This window comes from Metopolophium dirhodum, chromosome 1, assembly GCF_019925205.1.
Source record: "Metopolophium dirhodum isolate CAU chromosome 1, ASM1992520v1, whole genome shotgun sequence".
NCBI classification, from domain to species: domain Eukaryota; kingdom Metazoa; phylum Arthropoda; class Insecta; order Hemiptera; family Aphididae; genus Metopolophium; species Metopolophium dirhodum.
The window spans coordinates 84,598,908-84,621,867 of record NC_083560.1 but is presented as its reverse complement, the minus strand read 5'-3'; the positions used below and the strand labels follow the sequence as shown (position 1 = coordinate 84,621,867).

The window sequence follows — 22,960 nt, the reverse complement described above, 5'->3', positions numbered from 1 at the left end:
ATGATAGGGAGTATAGTGACGGTTATCATTATCAATGATTGAAACTCACTTTTCGACTCCGAGCGCTGATAATCTTAGTACTTGACACCGAGTGACTACACGTTTTATAAATTATATACATCGTGCCATCAACTAAGACTTTTATTATTAATTATTATTTTATGTATAATATAGGTAGGTACTATCCTAATTCGTGATCGTTGGGCAACCATATTATACTATCTTAAATCGTGCTAAATTACGTATTTTCTCTATTGCAACAATTCGCAATTCGTTTATTCCAAGTCTGGAACAATTTTGCTGAAATACCTACTTGTTTAAAATTTTTGCTGTACGTTTGTTTACCCAAGTTACGGAAACGTTTACTGCCGCCGTTTTTGAGGCCTTCGTCATCCCATTTGGCCAATTCACACAGTGTCATTCCACTGGTAAGCGTATTATATATTTTTATTAATTACCTACTGTTTAGTATTTACTGTTTTTTTTTATTTGAAGGTAAATTCCAATTAAAGTACCTATTGCCTTTGCCACTATCCAAACCCTGAATACTAAATTAAAATAATCAATTGTTATTATTAATCGTGAATCATGGGACGCAAGAAAATTAATATATCCAAAATAGTGGACGAAAAAAACCGTCATGTATGTAGTATAATAATTTCCACAAATTCCACATTAATTTTTTATTGTTAATTAATAATTATCAAATTTTGTAGGTTACATTTAACAAACGCAAATCTGGCCTCATGAAGAAAGCTTACGAGTTGAGCATATTATGTGATTGTGAAATAGCAATCATAATGTTCGACAAGTCCAACAAGTTGTACGAGTACGTTAGTACAGACATGGACCAAATGTTACTTAAGTATACTGAATATAGTGATGAACCACATGAAACAATAACAAATACTGATATGATTGCTGTAAAATCATAATTCATTATATTTTTTGAATTTAATTTAATTTTTATTAATTGGATTTTAAAATTTTAGAGCTTAAATAACAGAGGTGGAAGTTCTAAAGATGTTGATGTGTGTGTTATTGATAGGACAAATGCAATAAAACAACACAAACAATTTAAAGTAGTGCCCACTCCTAGAATTAAACTTAAAAACAACGATATTTCTGATGAGGAATTCAGAATGTTTATGACACAAGGAGAGCGGATAATGGGTGTAAGTATTTATAATTTGTAATACCTACCTATAATATATTATAATTTACATAAATTTGACTACTTTTTATTTTTTTATGCACCTATGGCAAATAATATATACCTAATTCTTTTAAACATTTTTATGAACATTGAACATTTTAAATATCTAAATATTTTTCTATTTATTATAGGATAATGATAATGGTAGTAATGGCCTTGAATGTAAATTAATTCCTGACATTTCTGGCATTCCTCCTCACAAACTTCCGGAAGCTTTAGGAAAAATACAAAAGAGTAACTCTATTGAAAATGCTAAACGAATTACTTCTAGTGACTCCGATACGAGTATGAATTTTTAATATATATTTCAAATTAAAATTAACCAACACTAGAATTAATAATAATTTTTAGGCGATGACAAATTAAAAATAGACAGTGGTGCTGATGATGATTTTGATGACATAGATGACAGCTTACATAAGAATTATATCAAAAGCTATATTTCTCCAACCACCTCACGACAACAGACTCCACCTGATAACCCTACAAGTATTATTAAATATAATATTTTATAAAATAATTATCAGAAATAGATTTGGAGCATAACTGTAATTTTTGAATTCATGTTTAAAACATCTTGTAACGGATATCAGATCATCAAACTTTTTGATAAAGAAATATAATTGAAAAAATGTTATCATAAGAGATAGATTGTTGATTGTAGGTAAGGGTATATAAATTGTATTTTGCATTTTCTTGTTTTTCAACACGTTTACTACGTACAACACTAATTGGTGTCATTTAACATTGTTCACATGGTATGCTGAATGATGCCAATACGCATGTACCCTGTTATTCAATGAAAAATAAACTTATCAGTGTTCAGATTTAACTATTAGGCTTTTGTCAGTGTCTCCCATAAGTATTATTCATACATCAATATGACAATATTTTATTTTTTCAATTTTTAAGGATTTTCTTTTTTTTTTATAACCAATTTTTTCAGCACATCAAGTTGTATATACAAATGTGTTATAATCATTTTTTTATTTTAAAAATACTTATATTTTTATTATTATATGTAGAGGGTTTTTGTTGTGATTAGTTTTACTGTGTAAAAGGGCTCGCATGTCATAAGTTTTATGCTCATTTTCAGTGATTAAAATTTTAGCTGATGATGAAATTAAAGTCGTAAAAATGTATGATGACATTGATGTCGAAAAAGTCAAAGATGACAACTATCTTCCTGAGGAAATGAGAAGATCTAAAAGTCCAAAAGCTACAAAACCTCAATTAATGACAAATGTTTTAAAAGCACAATTACCGTCAAGTAAAATTATATTCAAAATACTTAACAAAAAAAATTATAGTTATAGCTAGAATTAATTAAAATTATTAATTAGGTTCGGACTTAATTCAAAATAAATCTCCGAAAAATCAATCTGTAGATATAGGGTACCACCCATATATTGAAAGGAAAATTATAAGAATACCACTACAAAAATCTTTAAAGATTCGAAGTAAAATACCACACAATGGACAGAAATGAAGAGTAATGCAGAATTACAACAACGTTTAGAGGTAAAAAAATAATTGTTGATGTTTCCTAATAATAAAATCAACAGTTCCATTATTCTTAGAATCAAGTGTAAATTTGAAAATTAAAACATTCCAAATTGTATTACTTTTATATTTTTATATGTACAGTATGATATTTGTATATTAAGACTAAATACAAGGCATTAACGAGTTAAAAAATTAATTTAATATTAACTTTTTAACTTAACTAATTACTTTTGGCTTTTCATTAAATTAACTGTTAACTTACTAAATTTATTTTTTAATTATAAATACATTTTAAGAAGTAAGTTAAGGGTGCCAGTTTTTCAAATTTTCCGCCATTCTATAAAATTTGAAAATTAAATTTTATATTTTAGTTGTCACCTCAAATATATGACTTTTCCACTAATCTACTACCCGATACCTATTTAAGGGCAGGGGGGTCTATGGGGTGTATTATATTTGAAAAAATTACTTCACGGGAATAACTCTCAGGCTTTATAGAATTGTTGGATTTTGATGACTATTTTTTTATCTGAAAGAAAAGACTTCCAACAGCCCGCATCAATCTCTTATTTTGTATTTTATTTCAAATAATTGTAATAAAAAATTTGTAAAAAAAGATTTTTATCTTGTAATTTTTTAGATATATTATAAAGTTTCAGGATAAAATATTGAAAAACAGAAATCGATGTGGGCTGAAGAATATTTCCCTCTAGCAATTAAAAAAAAATATGAAATTTGGTTGATCTACAAGGTGGTATTGTTATTTCCCCAGAGTGTATTTTGAGGATAAAATGTCATCGGCACCGGGCGCCTTAAGTTAATTTATTTTATTTTTAATTTACTTATATTTCACTATTTCGTCTATTTTGTTTTTATGTCTAAAAATATTTACTGTGAATTGTTTAAAGTTAAACATGTTTATCATTCAAATCTAACTTATATAGCAATACAGTATAAAGTATAAACACTTTAGTCTATAATTTATTTTTGGGTTGGAAGAAATTAAGTACGCTAGCGTTGTATAAACAAATTAACTTTTTTTTAAGTTAATAAAAAGTGTGTATTAACTTTTAACTTAACTGAGTTAACCTATAGTTAAATTAATTTTTAACTTTTTGTTATTGGTGCATACTAACGTATCTGAGTTAAACAAAAACCATTCACTTGCCCAGCCTTGACTAAATATGACTAAATATGTAGCAGTTCAAATCCTTTGTTCAAACTTTGTATCTGTAAAAATATAATCATTTTAATATTAATCTTCAATTAAACATAAACAAATATTTGGTTGAATGTTGTATATGCCAAATGTTTCTTTCCAGTCTAGATATTATGTTATTGAATAGTTTTAAGAACATAAAGTGTATGTATCACTTTTGAAAAAAAATAATGATTTGTATGTATTATAATATTTTAAACTGGTTTTTAGCTTTTGTTCCTTAGTTTTTATAACTAAAGGGTGGGCGGGAATAACGTGCTATGCAGCAATTCGTAAATTTTCAGGAACAACTAAAAACGAAAAATGTATTATAAATTTTTTTTAATGTTATTTGGAACGCACGTAGCACGTTCTTACATATTCGACTATAACACTCTACCATTATTTTATTTTTTTGTGTAGGTACTGAATTCATTTCACTTAAACAAAATTATTCCATAAAGATTAATATTAAGAAAACATGGTATTTTATTACTAAAAATCACATTATTTTTTTTTAATCTTGCATTAGCTATAACATATTTCCATTGTGACGGTACAAAAACTTTTGCTGTTATACCATTTTTACTAACCACGGTTGAAGGTGTTTTAGCTGGTACAAGTTTTTTACTCTGAGATGTATATTCTTTCCCACTATTTCGAAGAGTTTTGTTTTTTACATTTTTCCAATCTGCCATATTGATTTTCCGTTTTCGTCCATCACTTAGACGGTTAACATCACTACTAGATAAATTATTTAGACTTGTCATAGTTAAAGGTAACACAATCGTGATATCCGCAAGTCTCGCATCATGTCGACTTACTGAGAATAACGTAGTAAACGCTTAACGCACATAGCACGTTTTAATAGTCAACTAATTGCCGGTTTCTAAGTTTAAAAACAATGATTGTGTACGATAAAAACATTCTGGGAATTTTTCGATTCTTAAAATATGTCAAGATTGCTTCATAGCACGTTATTCCGCAAAAACATGAAAATTGAAAAAATTTTACATAGCACGTTATTTCCGCCCACCCTTCTACTGTCAATTTATCTATTATAATGCATGCTATGTTTTAGTATTATTAATTAATGTAATTTATCATTTAAAAATATTTTTACGTTATTGTTTAGATCCTTTAGTTAAATATCTGGTTAAATAAATGTAACTAACGACCATCATATAAGTTTATTTATTTTACCTCATATTATGTAGTATGTCCTACTAATATTAATTTACAGAAAATATGCAGTACATTGAACTTATTCAATCAAATGACAAATTTAGTTAATTAGATAATTTACATGGTATTCATTTTGATAAATCAATTTGTTATTCAATAAGTATCATATTATACAATTGTTATGAACTAGCAATTGGGTTAACTGCTTAGTTCATAAAGTTGCAGGTAGCAAGACCGATGGTAGAGGATTTCTTCAGGTAGAGTTGATAAATAATTTAAACTGGTTGAAAGTTAGTTGTTTACTGAAAATACTCTAAGTACAATTTGACAAGTTGTTGCGTTGTCAATCGTGAAGGTGCTCGCCTGTACTGTGGTGTTACACGTCTAATCTACAGGCCGTTTCTGGTCTGGTTTTATAGGGCCTCCTGTTCTCCTACTTCCCCCTAGTCTATCGACTTATCTGTGGATTTCACAGGACGTTGTTCAATTAATCATTGATACATTCCCACGCCTGGTTATTTCGAGAATCGTATCCTGTTATCGTGTTTGCAATATATGTTATACGCCATCCGTTACTATTTAGATACTATGCACTACATATATATATATATACATATACATATGTGTATTCCATAACAATATTTAATTGTTATATTCATACATTTATAATTTATGATTTAAGGTGAGATTGTAGTACCTATTGTAATGAGATAATAAGATTCGCATTGCCCTCTCGGTATCTTCCCATAGGTTTTCTATTCGCTTATATGACTTTGATTTATCTAGTCGAATTTCTATGTGCCATTGTTTATCTAGTTTTTATGTTGCCAAATGTAGCTGAAGGCGAAACGATCACAATAATATATTATGTGTATTATTGGGTTTGTTACACAATGTACCTATATAATAACTCAAACAATTGTATCTAAGGACACTGTATAAGTTCTAACTTTTAAGTTATACAATTTTTTACCAAACTATAAATTATGAGAAATAAATAAAAATATTCACCTTGGAAAAAAAGTGTATCCCTTTAAAAAGAAACATTTAAAAGATAAAAATTGAAAAGTTAAAACTATTTGAAAGGTAGCATAATAGTCATTATTAAATCTATTTACGATTTAATTTATACATATTTTTTATTGTAGTGATGTTCAATAAAATGTGTTTGAGTACTGGACTCTTTTATAATAATACTTCAAATAGAATTGATAGGTTTGTAGACAGTCGAAAATGTAAATCCCATGAACTTGCAGACCAAGCCTATATTATAGAAATAAAAAAAATGCATGCAACCATGCCAAAGTTACCATAGGGTAGGGACTGAGCTGTTGTAAAAAATTAATCACAAGTTCATCTGTTCTGGATTAATAGCGTAACACGTTGCATAAAACATACAGTTTGCAGTCTTCACCCAGTGCGTATGATAAAAGTAAAAACCAACAGACTTCTAAACATAACATAAATAAACTGCTCTTATATGGTCATATGTACAAATGACATATTTAAGTACATATCTTAATATAACATACGATTAATCCAATCTGAATAATAATAAAATAACGTTCAGCTAGGTGTAGAGAGTAAAATCCATTTACTTTAAATATATATTGGACGTCAAACGCATTGCGGATGGATCCTTATGACCCCAATTTGCGTCAGTATGCAGTCAATATGTTACAACTAATAAATTTCATGAAAAGTATTAAACAAAAAGAAAAAAAATATTTTCCACCAATTCTTAATTATTGGTAAGTTACTATTTTATTTATTTTTAATATTACTATGAATTTTATCAGTTAAATTCATATTTTTAAATAGGTATATTGTTTTGTATGTTGATTAAAAATGATTCTATTCTGTGTTGATGCTCTTGAAAATCCTTTTGAAAATGTATTTGGATGTGTACGGAGGAAATTAATTGAAGCAAACAAATTTACAAACTCTAGGTACTTGTATTGCATTTGCTTCAGCTAACAAAATATACAGTAGGCTCAGTTCTCTATTGCGTTTTATATTAATGACATGTAGATATAGCTTGTAAATACAACATTAGCAAGGTAACTGGACTAACATGCAAACAAAAACAAGGAACTATGTACAAATTATTAAAAGTTCTTCAGTCAATGTGTGATGAGTGAATTTATTAATGTATTATAGCTTTAAAATAATTTAACAATAAACTTATAAACTACCCAAACATTTGAGAGTTTGGTATATATTTTGATGGCAGGTAGGTATGTTTACAGAATCAACTTAATTTTACTGGAATGGTCTAGCCATCTAGGAGTAAATTGTAATACACATCTAGAATCTATGCATAAAAGAACAAAACAATAAAATATCACAACTTATTCAAATGGTTGCAAAAGAATAATAGGTAACTATTAAAAAATATACCCGAGATAAAAAAAGTTGAAGGCTAATTAGATTTACTAAGGAGAAAAAACTACGAGGTTCCAAGAAATAAATAAACTTGAAAGACAAAATGAAAATACATTACTTGACATTCCAATTAACCAATATAACATTGATAACTAGAGTGTTAAAAGTGAATAATATATACCAAGTAAATTTTATAAAATAAAATGAATTGTGATGATATATTATGTTGTCCAATGATATATTCTGCTAGTAAGTTGTATTATCATACATTTCAATGTTCCTGTCCTGATTGCTAAACTATGTAAGCACCAAGGTAAGCACAGACATTTTGTTTCTCTAAAGATGATGCCAACAGAAAATGCTGAAGATATTCTCATTTCGACAGGTACAACATACAAATAGGTACTATAAATCTCAATTTGGATGCTACTGTAAACAATAGACAAAACAAACAATGATGATGAAATACCAGATTGTATTAAGTGTTTATTGATTAGTAAATTAAAAAACAGCAAATATGCAAGAATAATTTAAAGAAATTGCCATAAGTCCAGACAACAAAGTAAACAATCAAAAACCATTGAACATCTAAAAAATATTTAAAACAATAAATTTGTGTAACATAAAACATTCACAGATAAAATAAATATAGAAATTCCCAATAATATCTGTAGAAAAATCTTTCTGTACTAACTACTAATAACTGGAGAGCCTGGATAAAAAATAATAATAATTATATAATATTACTTTATATATTATACCTTATATTATATTAAAAAGGCTCTCTACTAAATATAACTAATTAGATATTTTGAATTTTGATAACAGCCTAACGTATTGATAATGATGAAAAAATGTATGCAGTGCATGTACCAGCCTCTTTCGTGTTTCATCGAGTAATGGCAATCGTTGGTAATCATGGTCATAATTAAATATTATTATGATACAATTTTTAATTACCACGATTAAAGATAGTTAAATACTATCTTAAATCGTAATACCTATAATTAAGGGCTAGTATTACCATCTCCAATAAAATCTGTTATTAGCCGGTTATCGTTAACCGGGCATTGTAATACCGGCCCTAAGTATATTACTTATGATATTATGATTGACTTCAGACAACAGTTCTGTGTTCCGGTTTTCAGAGTATTCAGATTTCATTATTTCAATTTATTAGATATTATTTATTTTCATAATTATTTATATTATATCCACAAACGTAAACAATTTATAAATTTATAATAAAGAATTTTTTTTATCAATATTTTAAATTAATTGCGTATTAAAATACCGTACCAACATTAAATTTCAGGGGAGGTGAACCCCCCATATATACGCATAATGTGCATCACTGTGTTTAGACCGCGGTTATCTAAGAAAACAGTGGTTTAGACACAGACTTCTATACTACGCTAGATAAGGAACTCTTATACAATTTACATTGTTACATGTGAAGCTCCGCTGTGGACGGCCGCCATTATGTCGGTTGGCAAAACATTTTGTATAATAAATGAAATGTTTTTTTAATGGTCAAATAAAATAGTAAATGTAAAATGACTTACCTATATAAAATATTTATTTTTTTTTTTAAAACAACATGTTTAGAAATAATAAAATACGATATAAAATAAATCATAATATCATCTTATTTGTCATATGAAATACCATACAATTGCCAACCGACCTTGAAGCTTCAATTCATGGCGCGAGAGTTCGCTACCTAGTACTATAATATAGAAATCTGTGGGTTTAGATGCTTCTTTTTCACTATCGTAGAAATATTATACTGGGTATAATAATACAGAAAAATAACTGGATTTATCTGTATATATTAAGATTAAAAAAATTATAATATAGTAAAATGACAAAATGCAGCCGTAAAAACATGCTTTCGTACATCAAGTTTTCCTCAGCCCTCGTTTGTCGTAGAAACATGATTTTTTCTAAAGATATTCGAATTCTTTTTTCAAATTTACAATTGTACAGCCGTCATGTGCTGTTTTGCCGCTATGGCGGCCGAGGTCAACAGTGTTTATACCACCGACCGCACACGACCGCTCACGACCACACACGATATTTTGCTTTCACCAGAAAACCTCTTATTGTGATCACACTGGCTACAGGTGGGCGTCATTAATCGATATCGATAAATCAATTCTACTATCGATTGTACTATTGACTTGACCAATTTTACTAACGAATAGGTGTAATAGTACAATCGATAGTAGAATTGATAAATATATATCGATCTATTAGTGAATCAACATTCAGGACTACGGGCATGAGATGGCGCTGTAGTACGTATTAAGAATCTTACTGATCCTATACAATTATTGTTACACGTCTCACTCAGTTGTGTATCAGCCTGTAACCTGTACAATGCGCATGTAACGTAATTTTGTTTGTTATTATTTAATATAACATTGTATTGCCACCATGGGCTCCAAAAACGCCAATTCATCTTTTTCCGCCGTCAAAGTAACCGTAAGTATTAGAGATAAACGATTTTCTGAATTGTACCTATATTACCAAGACTAATATAAGATATTATAATTATAACCATATATAATAAAGTTTCCGTCAAAATTAAAAAAAACGTTTGATTCTCGTTTCTACCAATTTACCGACCACGATCATAATATTGCGAAAAAACTAAAAGTCAAATTATAATAATTTTTTCTTATATCTTAATACAACATATGTTTCAGTATATAATCTTCACAGCGCACATACAAGCACACACAAGTTAAAATTGTATGATTTAAAATTCAAATATACCTACTTACCTTAAAAATAATAATTTTTAAATACAACATACTACTGATTATTTATTACACACTAATATTATAACTATACCAAAATACAAAATTTCATCCAAAAATATGGAATATAAGTTTCAGCGGAACATGCTCGATTGAATTTTTACTAAATAACTCAACTCATTTAAAATCTGAATTAGGTATCGTATAAAACCCACATGTAAACACAGATAATGTTCTTACCACCAAATCTCGAATCACTCTAATTTTTAAACTAACGGAGTTAAACGTGATCTACTGAGCGTAAATATTCTATGTTACTCTTGTAAGACGGAGACAACAGATAACTGTGTAGCGTCCTTTTAAAGGTACCTAATATAATTAATTATAATGTCAATGTATTCCGTCAATGTATAACCACTTTGTGGTTGAACCGTTAGGAAAATATACAAAATAGTTGAAAGTATTGAACTAGTTCATCGTATGATTAAGTGGATATTAATGGCAAGTGAAATCGTTTGACCTAAATAATACTGTTTATTAGGTGAATTAGATAATTATTATGAACACGGATATATATGACATATGTGTATGTATCTACATCTATTAACCTTATAATATTTTACATGTATTATCATATATAGTATGTCGTAAGTACTTGGTATACAATACGACGCAGAAGGAATGTACCTACTTGAGTGGAGGAGAGATGTTTATTTCGCAGCACACGCCGACCGTTTTTAGTGCACATAGTTTATGGCCCCCCCCCTCCCCCTGCCACAAGGGATAAACATGAGCCAGACCCACGGGGATGAAAACAACAAGATGTTTATGTCGTCGCAGTCGTCTGCGCTTGCGCGACTCTGGTGGGTATTGGCATCGTAGTGTACAATGTAATAATATAATAAAATTTAACGTACACCGGTGCCTAGTAGAATCGTCTGAGAGGGAGATATTCCTCATTGTTAGTTTAATCCCAACCCACTGACCAAAACACGTTTGGGTACATTATACACATTATATATATTATAGAACTGGTTTGGGCAAACACCATGTCTTTAGAAAAAAAACACGTTTGAGAAAACAGACTAATACAACATTTAGACACACGTTGAAACCAATTACTACACAACTGTTTTTTTCAATAGGTATAGTGCTTATATTTTAATTTTGGGAATTTAACTGTACGTAAAACCTTTTTCAAAGGGAGCTGTTTGGGAATAAGCAAAAAATGGACAAGAATCGTTTGGGATGCGCCGATTTAATTATTTATCATTTTTATTATGACGAAACCATACCTGATTTAAGCGAAAACCACCTTTGACAACATTTTTAATAGCTTGTGTTTGGAGCAGCTTTTTAAAAGTTTAAATGCTTTGTTTTCAAGTTCAATTGTTTCCCTAAAAATTCATAATACCTATATAATTCTTTTATTTTGAACCAAACATCTGTACCTATCTCAGTTGTATACTAGTGTATATGTTTAGAATGAATCCCTATTCCCTAATAATAGCTCCAAAATTATATTTCTCACTGAATTCGCAATCTTTTCCAATTTTTCGTCATAATTATTAAATATTAGAATCATTAAAATATGTATTAAATTAATTTTTTTCCAATAAAATTAAAAAAAAACTTTTTTGGTAATTCTCAACTATTTCATGTGCATTTGTGCAATAAAAGGCATTGTTAGGACATGTTTGGATTTTTTAGAGCATTTTTCATATTTGTTTTATTGCGCATCCGTGTTGGGTTTTCTATACTGACCTTCTCTCTCAACCATAGGAAACTTTAAACTTATGTATACATCACTGGTTTCGTGTCAGTGTGTCGATCGAAAATAGTTAAGATGAAATATATTTTTTACCTTGTTCAATTGATAATAAATAAATATATAGCATATATTTTTACAACGAGCGGTTGGTGTGGTTAATCACATTTTACACACTCGTCAAGCCCGTGAAGGTTAACTATGAACATAATAGTTATTGATAAATGGTTAATTTACCAACCTACGGCGTGCGGCGTAGAGATATTCACATTAATTATTATTGTCCGTTAATGGCAAACATACCATAAGAATAAAATGATCGTTGACATGGGCGTAGTTTGGTATAATTATCTGTGGGGGCTATATAGGATTAGAAACTTATACAAACATTTAAAACTATAATTTCGGATAAAATGTAAAAAAATGAAAGTAGACACCATGAGGGAGCTACAAAAGTTTCTGTGGGGGCTGTAGCCCCCATAGCCCCCATGCATACTACGCCCATGATCGTTGACATTTTGTATTATATTGATGTGAATTAGGTACGTTATTAAAAGTCTTTGTGATTAATGTTTGAAATGTTTATGAAAAACACACTCAGCGCGCTTGAAACATTATAACGTTGATAACTACTAAACTACTCGATTGATCATATTATTTTAAATACACATTATAGTATAATATTTATTATTCTCATTACCTATATTAAGATAATTATTGTTTGGGAATTGTTATCTACAATAATTGTTTTTGCTGTAATTATGGCAATTAAAAAAATTACTTTAATTTATGTAATTTATTAATATTATATTTTAGATTTTGAAAGGAGTGATAAATGTATTCATTTTACATTTTTACAATGATATGTTTTTTTTTTGTCTGGAGACACTTATATTAGCAGAAAAAATATTTTGATTTTCCACTTTAATATCTTTTCTGATATGAAAGTTAATTTAGGTAGTACTTTTTAAAATGGAATTTTTATGCAAAACCAGTACCTATTTGATAAAATTGATTTTCTTATTTTGTTGTAATTTAACCGTAGATACTTGAAATGTCCATCAAATATTTAAAAAACCATTTTTTATTGCTTAGGTATATGGTGATCGTTTATGAGCATTTCAGAATGCCACATAATATTATTCGAGTAATATTTGTTTCATCGATCTCGTATTTTCGTAATTAATTATTATTATTGTGAAAGTGTTTGGTAGGTATGTTTTGACCTTCTTAGTTCTTATTTTGCTATCGTTTTTTCTATAAAGTCGTTATTAGTCGTTATTATCTACTGGCGTAATTAACGACATCCGGTTGTTTTCATCTTTCACTATGAATAATTGTTATAATTCCATATCAAACGTAGGTATACAAATTATTGTTCGATTGTAAATAGTGCGATATGTACACAAGCTTATAAATTATAATTGGGTACCTACCTACCTATATCAATAATATTTCACAGTCTAAATTCCAAATGAAATGTAAATACGATTTGGTGCTAATAGTCTAATACCTAATTAATATTTATGATATATTAGGTACTTATTCTTATATTGTTAAATAAAGTTTTATAATAATATGCTAAAAAGGTTTTCTTCTGTGTTTTTTTTACTGACACTTTTTTATACGGCTTCAACAACTAATTCATTAGGCGGGATTATTGACACTTATAATAAATTAGGTAGTCATTTTTTATCATTTTTATCATTCGTTATTTCTGAATCGCATGCAGATTGTAAAATTATTGTAGAAATACCTAATATTATACTAGTGTAGGATAACACTTGTTAATCTATGTACCTACAATAATTATGTTATAAGGGCATTTTTTTCGAGTTTTCCTTGTATATATGTATTGACAAATATGTTATGCCAAATAATAGTGTTATGAATAATTATTTTAATCAACTTATTATTAATTTATTAGTTTATTGCGTTTTAAATGTAATAATATGGACTAATTCAGTATTTTTATTTCTTAGATTACTGACGAATGTGAGATGTTTAAAATATCCAATAAACAACTGTTGAGTTTAATGAATTCTTTGGATACAGACATCAGGAACGGGTTGGGCATAGGAACCAACCCATCCTCCGTAGTAAAATGTTGTATTACTTATGTGCAGGATCTGCCAAACGGCACAGGTAAATCTGATGATTATACGATTATGGTAACAGATGTAATTTAATTAGTTTTTTTGTCTTTCAGAAAAAGGCAATTATTTGGCTTTAGACTTGGGTGGCACCAATTTCCGCGTGCTATTGATTGAATTGGAAAAGCTAAAACAAACTAAATATGAAATCTTCGAAGTTCCCAGTCATATCCAAAAAGGCAATGGCACACAAGTAATTAAATATAGTTTTATTATTAATTGTTTATCAGGTAAAGGTACTATACCTACTTATGTATGTCATTATGTTATGTAGTTATTCGACCATATTGCTAGATGTCTGGCAGAATTTATAAAAAAGTACGAGTTGGACAACAGTACGGCATTACCGTTGGGCTTTACGTTTAGTTTTCCACTTAGACAAGTTGGACTTACCAGAGGATATTTAATTAACTGGACAAAAGGCTTCGAATGCTCAGGAGTAGTTGGCTACGACGTCGTCAAATTACTCAAACAAGCAATCAAGAGGAGACAGGTAAATAATGATAAAATTACCAAAATCAATTAATATTTTTTTATACACCTATTACATTTATCTTATCTCTATGATATGTATTGCATAATACATGTTAAAATGTATCAATAGATTTAAGATCTCAGGATGTTAATGAAGAGTCTGAATCTAATCTCTATTTAATTATACGACCAGAACCCTAATGAGTTGTGGAGTTCAGCAAATGATTTGTAAATAATTATTTTAAATGTAATATAACAAAATAAGTTAAAAATATGTAATACTGGTACACTTTAGGGGTCCTAAAAATTAATATATTGATGGTCAGTAATTGCAGGATTGGTAAATTGGGTCCCCGATGACATCATCTTGGTAAATTGGGTCCAAGCTAACCGGATACAATAACAAAAAATTGTTTAAAATAGTGGCTCAATCACCAGGTCTACATCTTCTAAATGTAAAATGTTAGTGGTCCGATCACCGTTTAGTATTTTGAAAAAGGTTACTTTTGACCTTCTTCCTATCTTCCTATTCTTCCTTCTGGTGCCCAAAATATTTACAATGTTCATATAATTTGAAATAAATCGTCGTTTGTCAGCTAGGTAGTTAAATTTATATATTTTTAAAACAAGATACAAATAAATAAAAAAATAATAGTAGCAATCAAATTAAAACAAAAATACAAAATATAAATACATAAAAGTAACCGTCAGGTATCTGATATAGACACAATAATATACAATAGTTATGTGTACTGTAATACGATTTTACGATCGTATCTACTACTTTTTAGAGCGCAACTTTTCTACGTTTTTTTCATGTAAAAGGGTAAATTATATGTTTAAATTATTCAATTCAATCAATTATATCACATTATGTAATCTGTGGCAATTGGCATCCAATAACTTATAGGTTTTTATTATATAAATAATCGGTATTTGTATTTATGGCTTTTTAAACAACTTTCTGTTTTTTTCGAATTTTCAAATTTTTCTTTTCGTAAAAACCTCATTAAAAATAATAGGTACTCACATAAAAAAAAAATAAGCTAAAACGGACAAGTCGTTCTTGATTGATGCGGGTTATCAACAGAGAGCTATTGATTTTAATTATATAGATATTAGGTAAATATACATATACCTACATGAATACATTTTTTTATACTATTACTACTAATATTAATCTATTCAATATATTGAATATTCATTGTGAATTTTGTTATATTATGTTTATAACGTACGTAGGATAATCGATGTTAGCTCAATATTTACTGTTAAGATTCTATAATTCCCCTTGGCCTCTATTTAATCAAATTAAACAACTATTGGTTTGGTTTTTTAAAATAGGTAAATAGATGGGAGCCGTTTGGGTTGTACCGATATATATTCTATAATGTATGTTATTATGATAATAATTTAAATTATTTTGTGTATTATGTTATCCAAAAACTAAATTTTTAGAACCTAATAACTTTTAATAGGTAGGTAGATTTCTGGTCAGGTGGCATTGCTGGGAGCCTTCCTATTCTTATTAATGTTATTTTATGTCTAATGTTAGTTTATGTCACCACACTTACTTATTATACCTTGTCTGTTGTATAGATTGTAAATATACTATTTAAAATTAAAAAAAAAAAAAGGTAGATAGATGTCTGGTTAACCTGTAGATACTAGACATTAAAAATATGTTTGTCTATAAAAGAATATTACTTAATAAGAGTTTCGTTTCGGTGTTAATTTTTTAGGACTTAAAGATTGACGTGTGTGGAATATTGAATGACACAACTGGTACACTCATGTCATGTGCTTGGAAGGCCCCAGACACCAAAATTGGACTTATTGTTGGTATGTAACATTACATACAATATTTTACTTGTATATTCAACTTGTTTGGTTGGTACATTTAACATCAAATATCGGTGGCTTTCACAGTGAAAAATAATAGGTTATTTACCTCTTACCTTGGCATTAAATGATAACTTTATTGGTTCCTGTTATAGGTCAAGAGTCAAGTTTGGAATCATGTACCTACCTGATTATAATGTTATAACAGGTTTTGTAGTGTTCCACTGTATTATTTTATTTTATTGTCTGTAGAATAAAATTTGAACTAATCTTCATCATTTCGGAATAGAACTTATCAATAGTAGATTATTAAATTGTATTTAACTGATTATTTAAAAGAGTAAACACTATGTTGAAGTTTGAAAGTATATACCTACTATTATAATTTCTAAGAAACATTCAATACAGGTGTTATGGATTTAATCAGGTTATTCAATTAATTATGAAGAATTCAAAAAGATGCGTGACGTCATTGGTCGGGCTCGCCGTAATTGCCTACATAGGTCATATAATAATATACACGTGTAATGTGTATAATGCTGACTAGTTCACACAATGTTTTTCGTATTTTCATATATTTGATTAACATTTTATTATTCTATCTTATGTCTATTTTTTGTGTTGGAAATGATATAATTATCATGTAGAATTTAATTTTCTTTTTCTTTCAATAGGTACTTAAAACAACATTAGGAAAAATGTGTGAAGTTGGCCATTTTTTACATACCTACGCATTAGAAGATAGGCTTTGACATGCAGTGACTACGGGTCTGTTTTAAATTCCTCAATGCCTCTAAAAATGTTAATTATTTTCGCTAGACTTGTTTGGTTGCTACTTCGTCTACAATAATTTAACCTCAAAATATTTTTTGGGCCCCACCCAATTATTGATTTGGAAATAATTGAGTTATTGTGCTTTTTTAACAGAGATTTTCAAATGCGACAGTATACAATATACAAGTACACTTATCTAGAGCAAACATTATTATTTATAAAATACTGTTTTACATTTTTATAACTTTTAATGCTACCAACCAAAAATATTACACTTTAATTTTGGAAAAAAAATTTTAATTGAAATTTAGTATCACCATGGTATATTATAATAATATTATGTAAGTACCTACTTAATATAACTTTAAAAATACATATACATAATATTAAATTCAGTAAATTTGAAGTATCAGAACCCTATTTACTATAATTATATAACAACTTAAATTAAATTTGTTACTCTGGTAAACCGAAATAAATTGACCGCAAATGGCATAAAAAAGGTGCCGACCGCAAATGTCTCACACATTTTAAAAATCGACTTTTTTTTACTTTTCCAGATCGTTGTTATTATTGTAACGCCAACGCATCTGTATAGTAGTATAGCACATTGCACATTAGCACATATTATATTTTACCTACCAATATAATATAATATTAACAATTATCTATACATATTTTATACATAAACAATGAGATCAGACCGCCATAATATTATTAATTATTATCAATTTGGCTTTTACTATAACTCGTGGATGATGCAATCATTATGTATTGTTTTCGTGCGACGGGTGTACGCGCGGGAACTTTTGTAGTTCTGTGCTTTTAGAAATCAATTCGTACGACAGTTAATATTCTGCCCATAGGCGTGGTGATCAAACATATTGGGAAGGCTGAAGCCCCACTATATACTTTGTAATGGGCTGTTTCGTGGGGGGGGGAGGGCTCTACTATTTTTGTTATAATTAGAAAAACTGATGAGGAATCAAATCTTAGATAATTATAAAAAGAAAGCATTTTATGAATTTATAACTCAAAGTAATATGCAAATTGTCGTGAATTTTAAGAATGTTGTCGAAATTATATTTTTAAACGCCTATAAAAACGTATCGTGACTATGTATTTTCGATATTTTTAAAATTTTATAATATGAACAAAGCGTATGAGCAACTTTGTATTCAATTTTCCAACTTTTTGATCAACTGAAAATATCGACATTTAAAGTAGAAAAAAATACATAAAACAAGGTCATTATGGAAGGGCTAAGCCCCTTATATACGCCTATAATTCAGCCAAACACTTCAGAGACTACCTACGATTGTTTATAACACGTCTGTTTGTGCAGGAACGGGCTGCAACGCGTGTTACGTTGAAAAGGTGGAAAACGCCGAACTCTTCGACGGCGATCAAACGAAATCGCATGTGGTCGTGAACTGCGAGTGGGGCGCTTTCGGGGACGATGGAAAATTAGAAGCTGTTCGCACGAAATACGACCGGGCGATCGACGAGGCCTCGTTGAACCCAGGACAACAACGGTAAGCGTTTCGCTCGATAAGAATAGTACAATAACATTTTTATCAATTTCCTTGACGGTGTCTGATATATACGCTTTTTTCCGCGGTGTTTCAGATTTGAAAAAATGATCAGTGGCATGTACATGGGTGAGATCGTAAGATTGGCTATCGTAGACTTAGCCAAACAAAACAAACTCTTCAGGGGAAGACTGTCCAAAAAAATGAATACCAAGGGAGCGTTTGAAACTAAATACATATCTAAAATTGAAAAGTAACCTACTATTAAAAATATGTACCTAATATATTGTAATAATATATTTTAAGACTTCGAGTGTCTTCGCGATGTAATTTTAATCCGAGCAGACTATGGACCCTTTATATACAGGGGCCCCGGGGACATGGCCCCACTGCCCTCCCCCCTTACCCGTCTTGATGATAATGCAAATCGTTATGCGAGTATGCGATTGTTTATGCGATAAGATTACTGCTTTGATTACTAAGAAGTAAACGCCCATCGCCAGGACGAACAAACAAATTTTTTAGAAACTCCAGGCAGCTATAATATACATAATATGTTTTCATATTATAATATGAAAATTGACAACATGCACAATATAAAAAAAATTCGTTTTGCTTTAACATCATAGTATGTACCTATTAGGTACAACTATATAAAAACCAATTATTCTTCAAGTCATGGGGGGGGGGGAATCACCCCCACAACAAATATGCCACTGTGCGTGATATACGTAGCTAGAACGGTATGCAGTAGTAACGTTGGCGGGAGGGAGGAGTCTATGAATGATCGGTCCCTCCTCCCTCTAAATTATGTGCTTATTTACGTATCCCAATAGTATTTATACTCTTTTTCAAATGAGAACGCACCGGGTCGCGCATCGTTATCAGAGGCGGAACCACAAGCCCCTCCCACAAAATTAGTAATTAATTTCTGATTAGTCGCCAATGATCGGCTACTTTCGACGCCGCCGGGCATACAGAATGTTCAATTATTATTATAATTATAATTGTCGCTGAAACTGTCGGGAGTGGGGAGGCCATGCGCGCGTTTCGACCGGTTTTCGTCCGCCGCCCGGTGCGTTCTCATTTGAAAAAGAGTATAGTACTTCAGGCACTATTCGTATACTCCCACGAGTCCCTTGTTATGACTCATGGTTCAATACGTTGTACTTAATATTATGTATGTATAGCACTAATTGTGGTTTTCGTGTTTTAGACATTATACTAAAGACAACAAACAAACGTGGAAAATTTTGAGGAAGATGGGCATCAAAAACCCATCGTTGGTCGACTGTAAGAACGTGCATTATATTTGCAAGTGCGTGTCCACTCGGTCAGCGCATCTGGTGTCCGCTGGTCTAGCCGTGCTTCTCAACAAAATTGACGAAAAATCCGTCACTATCGGAGTCGATGGAACGGTTTATCGGTGCCATCCGTATTTCGGATCCATAGTAAAGAAGAAAACACGCGAACTAACAAAACCCGACATCGACGTGAGTGATTGAGGCCATGGCAGAATTGCATTGTTGTTGCCTCGCATAGTTGTATAATATATTAATATGTATAGTTGTATTAACCATACGCACAACCATAGACGGATATTTGATGATACTATACACGTGGGGGAAGGGGCTTGGAATTGTTGACTATATATACAAAACTATTCATACAACTTTGAACTCGTTTTGAGCTGCTAACGTACATTTTCAATTTTTTTAGTTTTTTTTTTTATAAATGCCAATAAAATGTTGGCAAAAAGTGTAACAGTTTAATACAAGACTAGATATATTGATACAACAGCAGTTGAAAAATATTCAAAATACATAGGCACAATTTATTTTATAAGTATTTAAAGTTCAGATTTTGACAACGTTTATCAAAGTATCAACATTTTTAAATGTATTGTAGTATTAAAATATTATTAAAATGTTCAATGTTTATAGCTGATTTTGTCAACATTTATTAAATTAAAAATTAAAAATAATTATTTTGTTAAACATGTATAAAAGATTCAACTGAACGGCTACTGTATTAATAATAACAGTATATTTGTTTATTTATTATTTTAATTTTTTATTAATTATATATTGAGAGTTGAGGCGATAGGTATCAAATATTAATTAGATTTCATAATTATATTATTGAGGTCCAATAGTTCAAAATCAACACAGATAGGCAGTAGGTAAGTCCTATACATATTAAAATAGATTGTCAACTCATGATAATAGTTGAAGTCAAAATACACAATTTTTGTGAGAATTATGCGTTATTTTGTCATAAAACATTCTGACCCCTACGCTATTGCTTATTTTTAGGACTAGGGACTTCATGCTAATAAAATATCTAAAACCAAAAAACGGATAAGTGGGTGTTGCTCTGCTGTACAGTAGGTTACAAGTGGGTCACTGTAATGGATGTTGTTAAATTTGAAACTAATGATATAATATCAATGTTTACAAAAAACGATTCTGAACAGATACGGTTTGTCAGTCTAGGATATTATGGTAGTCAGTAAGTTTGAATATTTGCATATTATCATATTTAAATATTTGTAGGCAATATGCATATAATAATATAGGTACTTGAGAAATTTCAAGTACCTGCCTATAAATAATATTTTTGAATTACAACAAAATAATTAAAATTGATATTCTTGGTTATTTAATATGTAATTTCGTCCAAATTTAACATAAAATAACTATAAAAAAAACTATGTTATTATATTTTTAGATATTTTGGTTACAGAATAACCTACTTACGTGGAACCTTAGTTAAATTTTCAATCTTTAGCTATAAAAATTAAGAATTTTATAAATTGTTAACTACAAAATAATTTTTAAATTTTATCAAAAATCGAAGTTAAAATGCTTATAAAAAATAATTGTGACTATGTACCTATTTTTAATATTTTTCGACTGCCATTGTAACAATATATTAGGAGTCTTGTATTGAATTTTCACGCTTTTTGACAAATTTAATACAATTTTATTGACATTCATAGAAAAAAAAAACTAAAAATATTGAAAATAACTGTAAACAGCTCAAAACGAGTCAGAATATTTTGAAAATTTTATGATGAAAGGAAAATGCTAATAGAAACATTCAGTGAGAAATCACTTTATGTGGTGCAATTATTAGTGCCTACTGTATTAAGGCTGTTAGTTGTTATCTATTTCTAATTAAATGTTGTAAGTCACATAAATTGGTTATAAATTTCACTTTTCTATACAACCATGATTAGTACATATTATGATACTTGTTTGTCGGATTTAAGTTATAAATACAAACAAATTTAAAACTTTTTTTTACATTTTTCAGTTTCGTTTGATGTTATCTACTGATGGAAGTGGGCGTGGAGCTGCCCTCATTGCAGCTGTAGCTTCCAGAGATTAACTGCTAACAAAAATGGACTTTACAATTTTTATTTTACATATTTTATTCAATTAGTTTTTAAGGAATATAGTAGTAGGATGTAGGTACATTTTAGTTACTTAACAATTTACAACCTTCCTACTAAATTGTATGTTGGTTATTGTTAAGTAAGTACAATTACATAATCTTATATAATAGTGTTTTTGGCATTTTAATACATTTTACTATCAAACCATACAATTTTTGTTATTTTGTGAATTTTCCATGTTTGTTTTAAACGTGTTTAAAATAAACCTGCAAATAACATGAATTCATCAGAATTCTTAACTACGCTATAATAATACTATTACTGTAGAAGTGTAGAACAATTATTGGATATTGATTAATATTATACTTCAAAACAAGTGGTTATCTATTTTGAAATAATTTTCTATTTTCCTAAGCTTATATAATATATGACTCATATAATATGAGTATAATTATTAATTACTATATTAGTATTAACAATTAAAGTTTATTTATTACCAAAAAAATCCAATGAACAAAAAATGTGTAGTAGCTTATCTTTGCTCCATATATATACATATAATTAACCACATTCACCATCAAATGTTCAATCATCTTATTGATCAACCTAGGTAGGTATGCAAAAACCAAACATTAAACAATCATACAAAGAATATACCAGCACTGTTCTGTTTATATAATATGACTAATGTAGAACATAAGTACATAACATAATGCAAATAGTATGTTATGAAGAATCTATTTTACTCTGTTATTTTTAATA

General features: G+C 29.2%; 2 protein-coding genes across 4 annotated transcripts; both read left to right on the top strand.

The window, feature by feature from the left end:
• Nucleotides 1-22: 22 nt before the first annotated feature.
• On the top strand, nt 23-5,089 carry LOC132935157 (uncharacterized). Of its 3 annotated transcripts, XM_061001625.1 has the most exons (9): nt 23-91; nt 175-428; nt 496-642; nt 717-923; nt 993-1,175; nt 1,348-1,501; nt 1,568-1,705; nt 2,313-2,486; nt 2,560-5,089. In XM_061001625.1, exons 3-9 carry the CDS (start codon nt 589-591, stop codon nt 2,703-2,705), a joined length of 1,056 nt encoding a protein of 351 aa, XP_060857608.1. In that variant the 5' UTR covers nt 23-91; nt 175-428; nt 496-588; the 3' UTR covers nt 2,706-5,089. The 3 variants fall into 3 exon arrangements, with proteins under 3 accessions (XP_060857608.1, XP_060857609.1, XP_060857607.1); XM_061001626.1 differs by lacking the exon at nt 23-91 and having other exon boundaries at nt 108-428; nt 2,328-2,486; XM_061001624.1 differs by lacking the exon at nt 23-91 and having other exon boundaries at nt 108-428.
• A 4,742-nt stretch (nt 5,090-9,831) lies between these two features.
• On the top strand, nt 9,832-22,515 carry LOC132934660 (hexokinase type 2-like). Its single transcript, XM_061000988.1, has 9 exons — nt 9,832-9,977; nt 14,006-14,168; nt 14,233-14,369; nt 14,451-14,669; nt 16,393-16,492; nt 18,612-18,801; nt 18,896-19,051; nt 20,015-20,291; nt 22,117-22,515. The coding sequence occupies exons 1-9, from the start codon at nt 9,930-9,932 to the stop codon at nt 22,189-22,191; spliced, it is 1,365 nt and encodes a 454-aa protein (XP_060856971.1). The 5' UTR covers nt 9,832-9,929; the 3' UTR covers nt 22,192-22,515.
• Nucleotides 22,516-22,960: the final 445 nt, after the last annotated feature.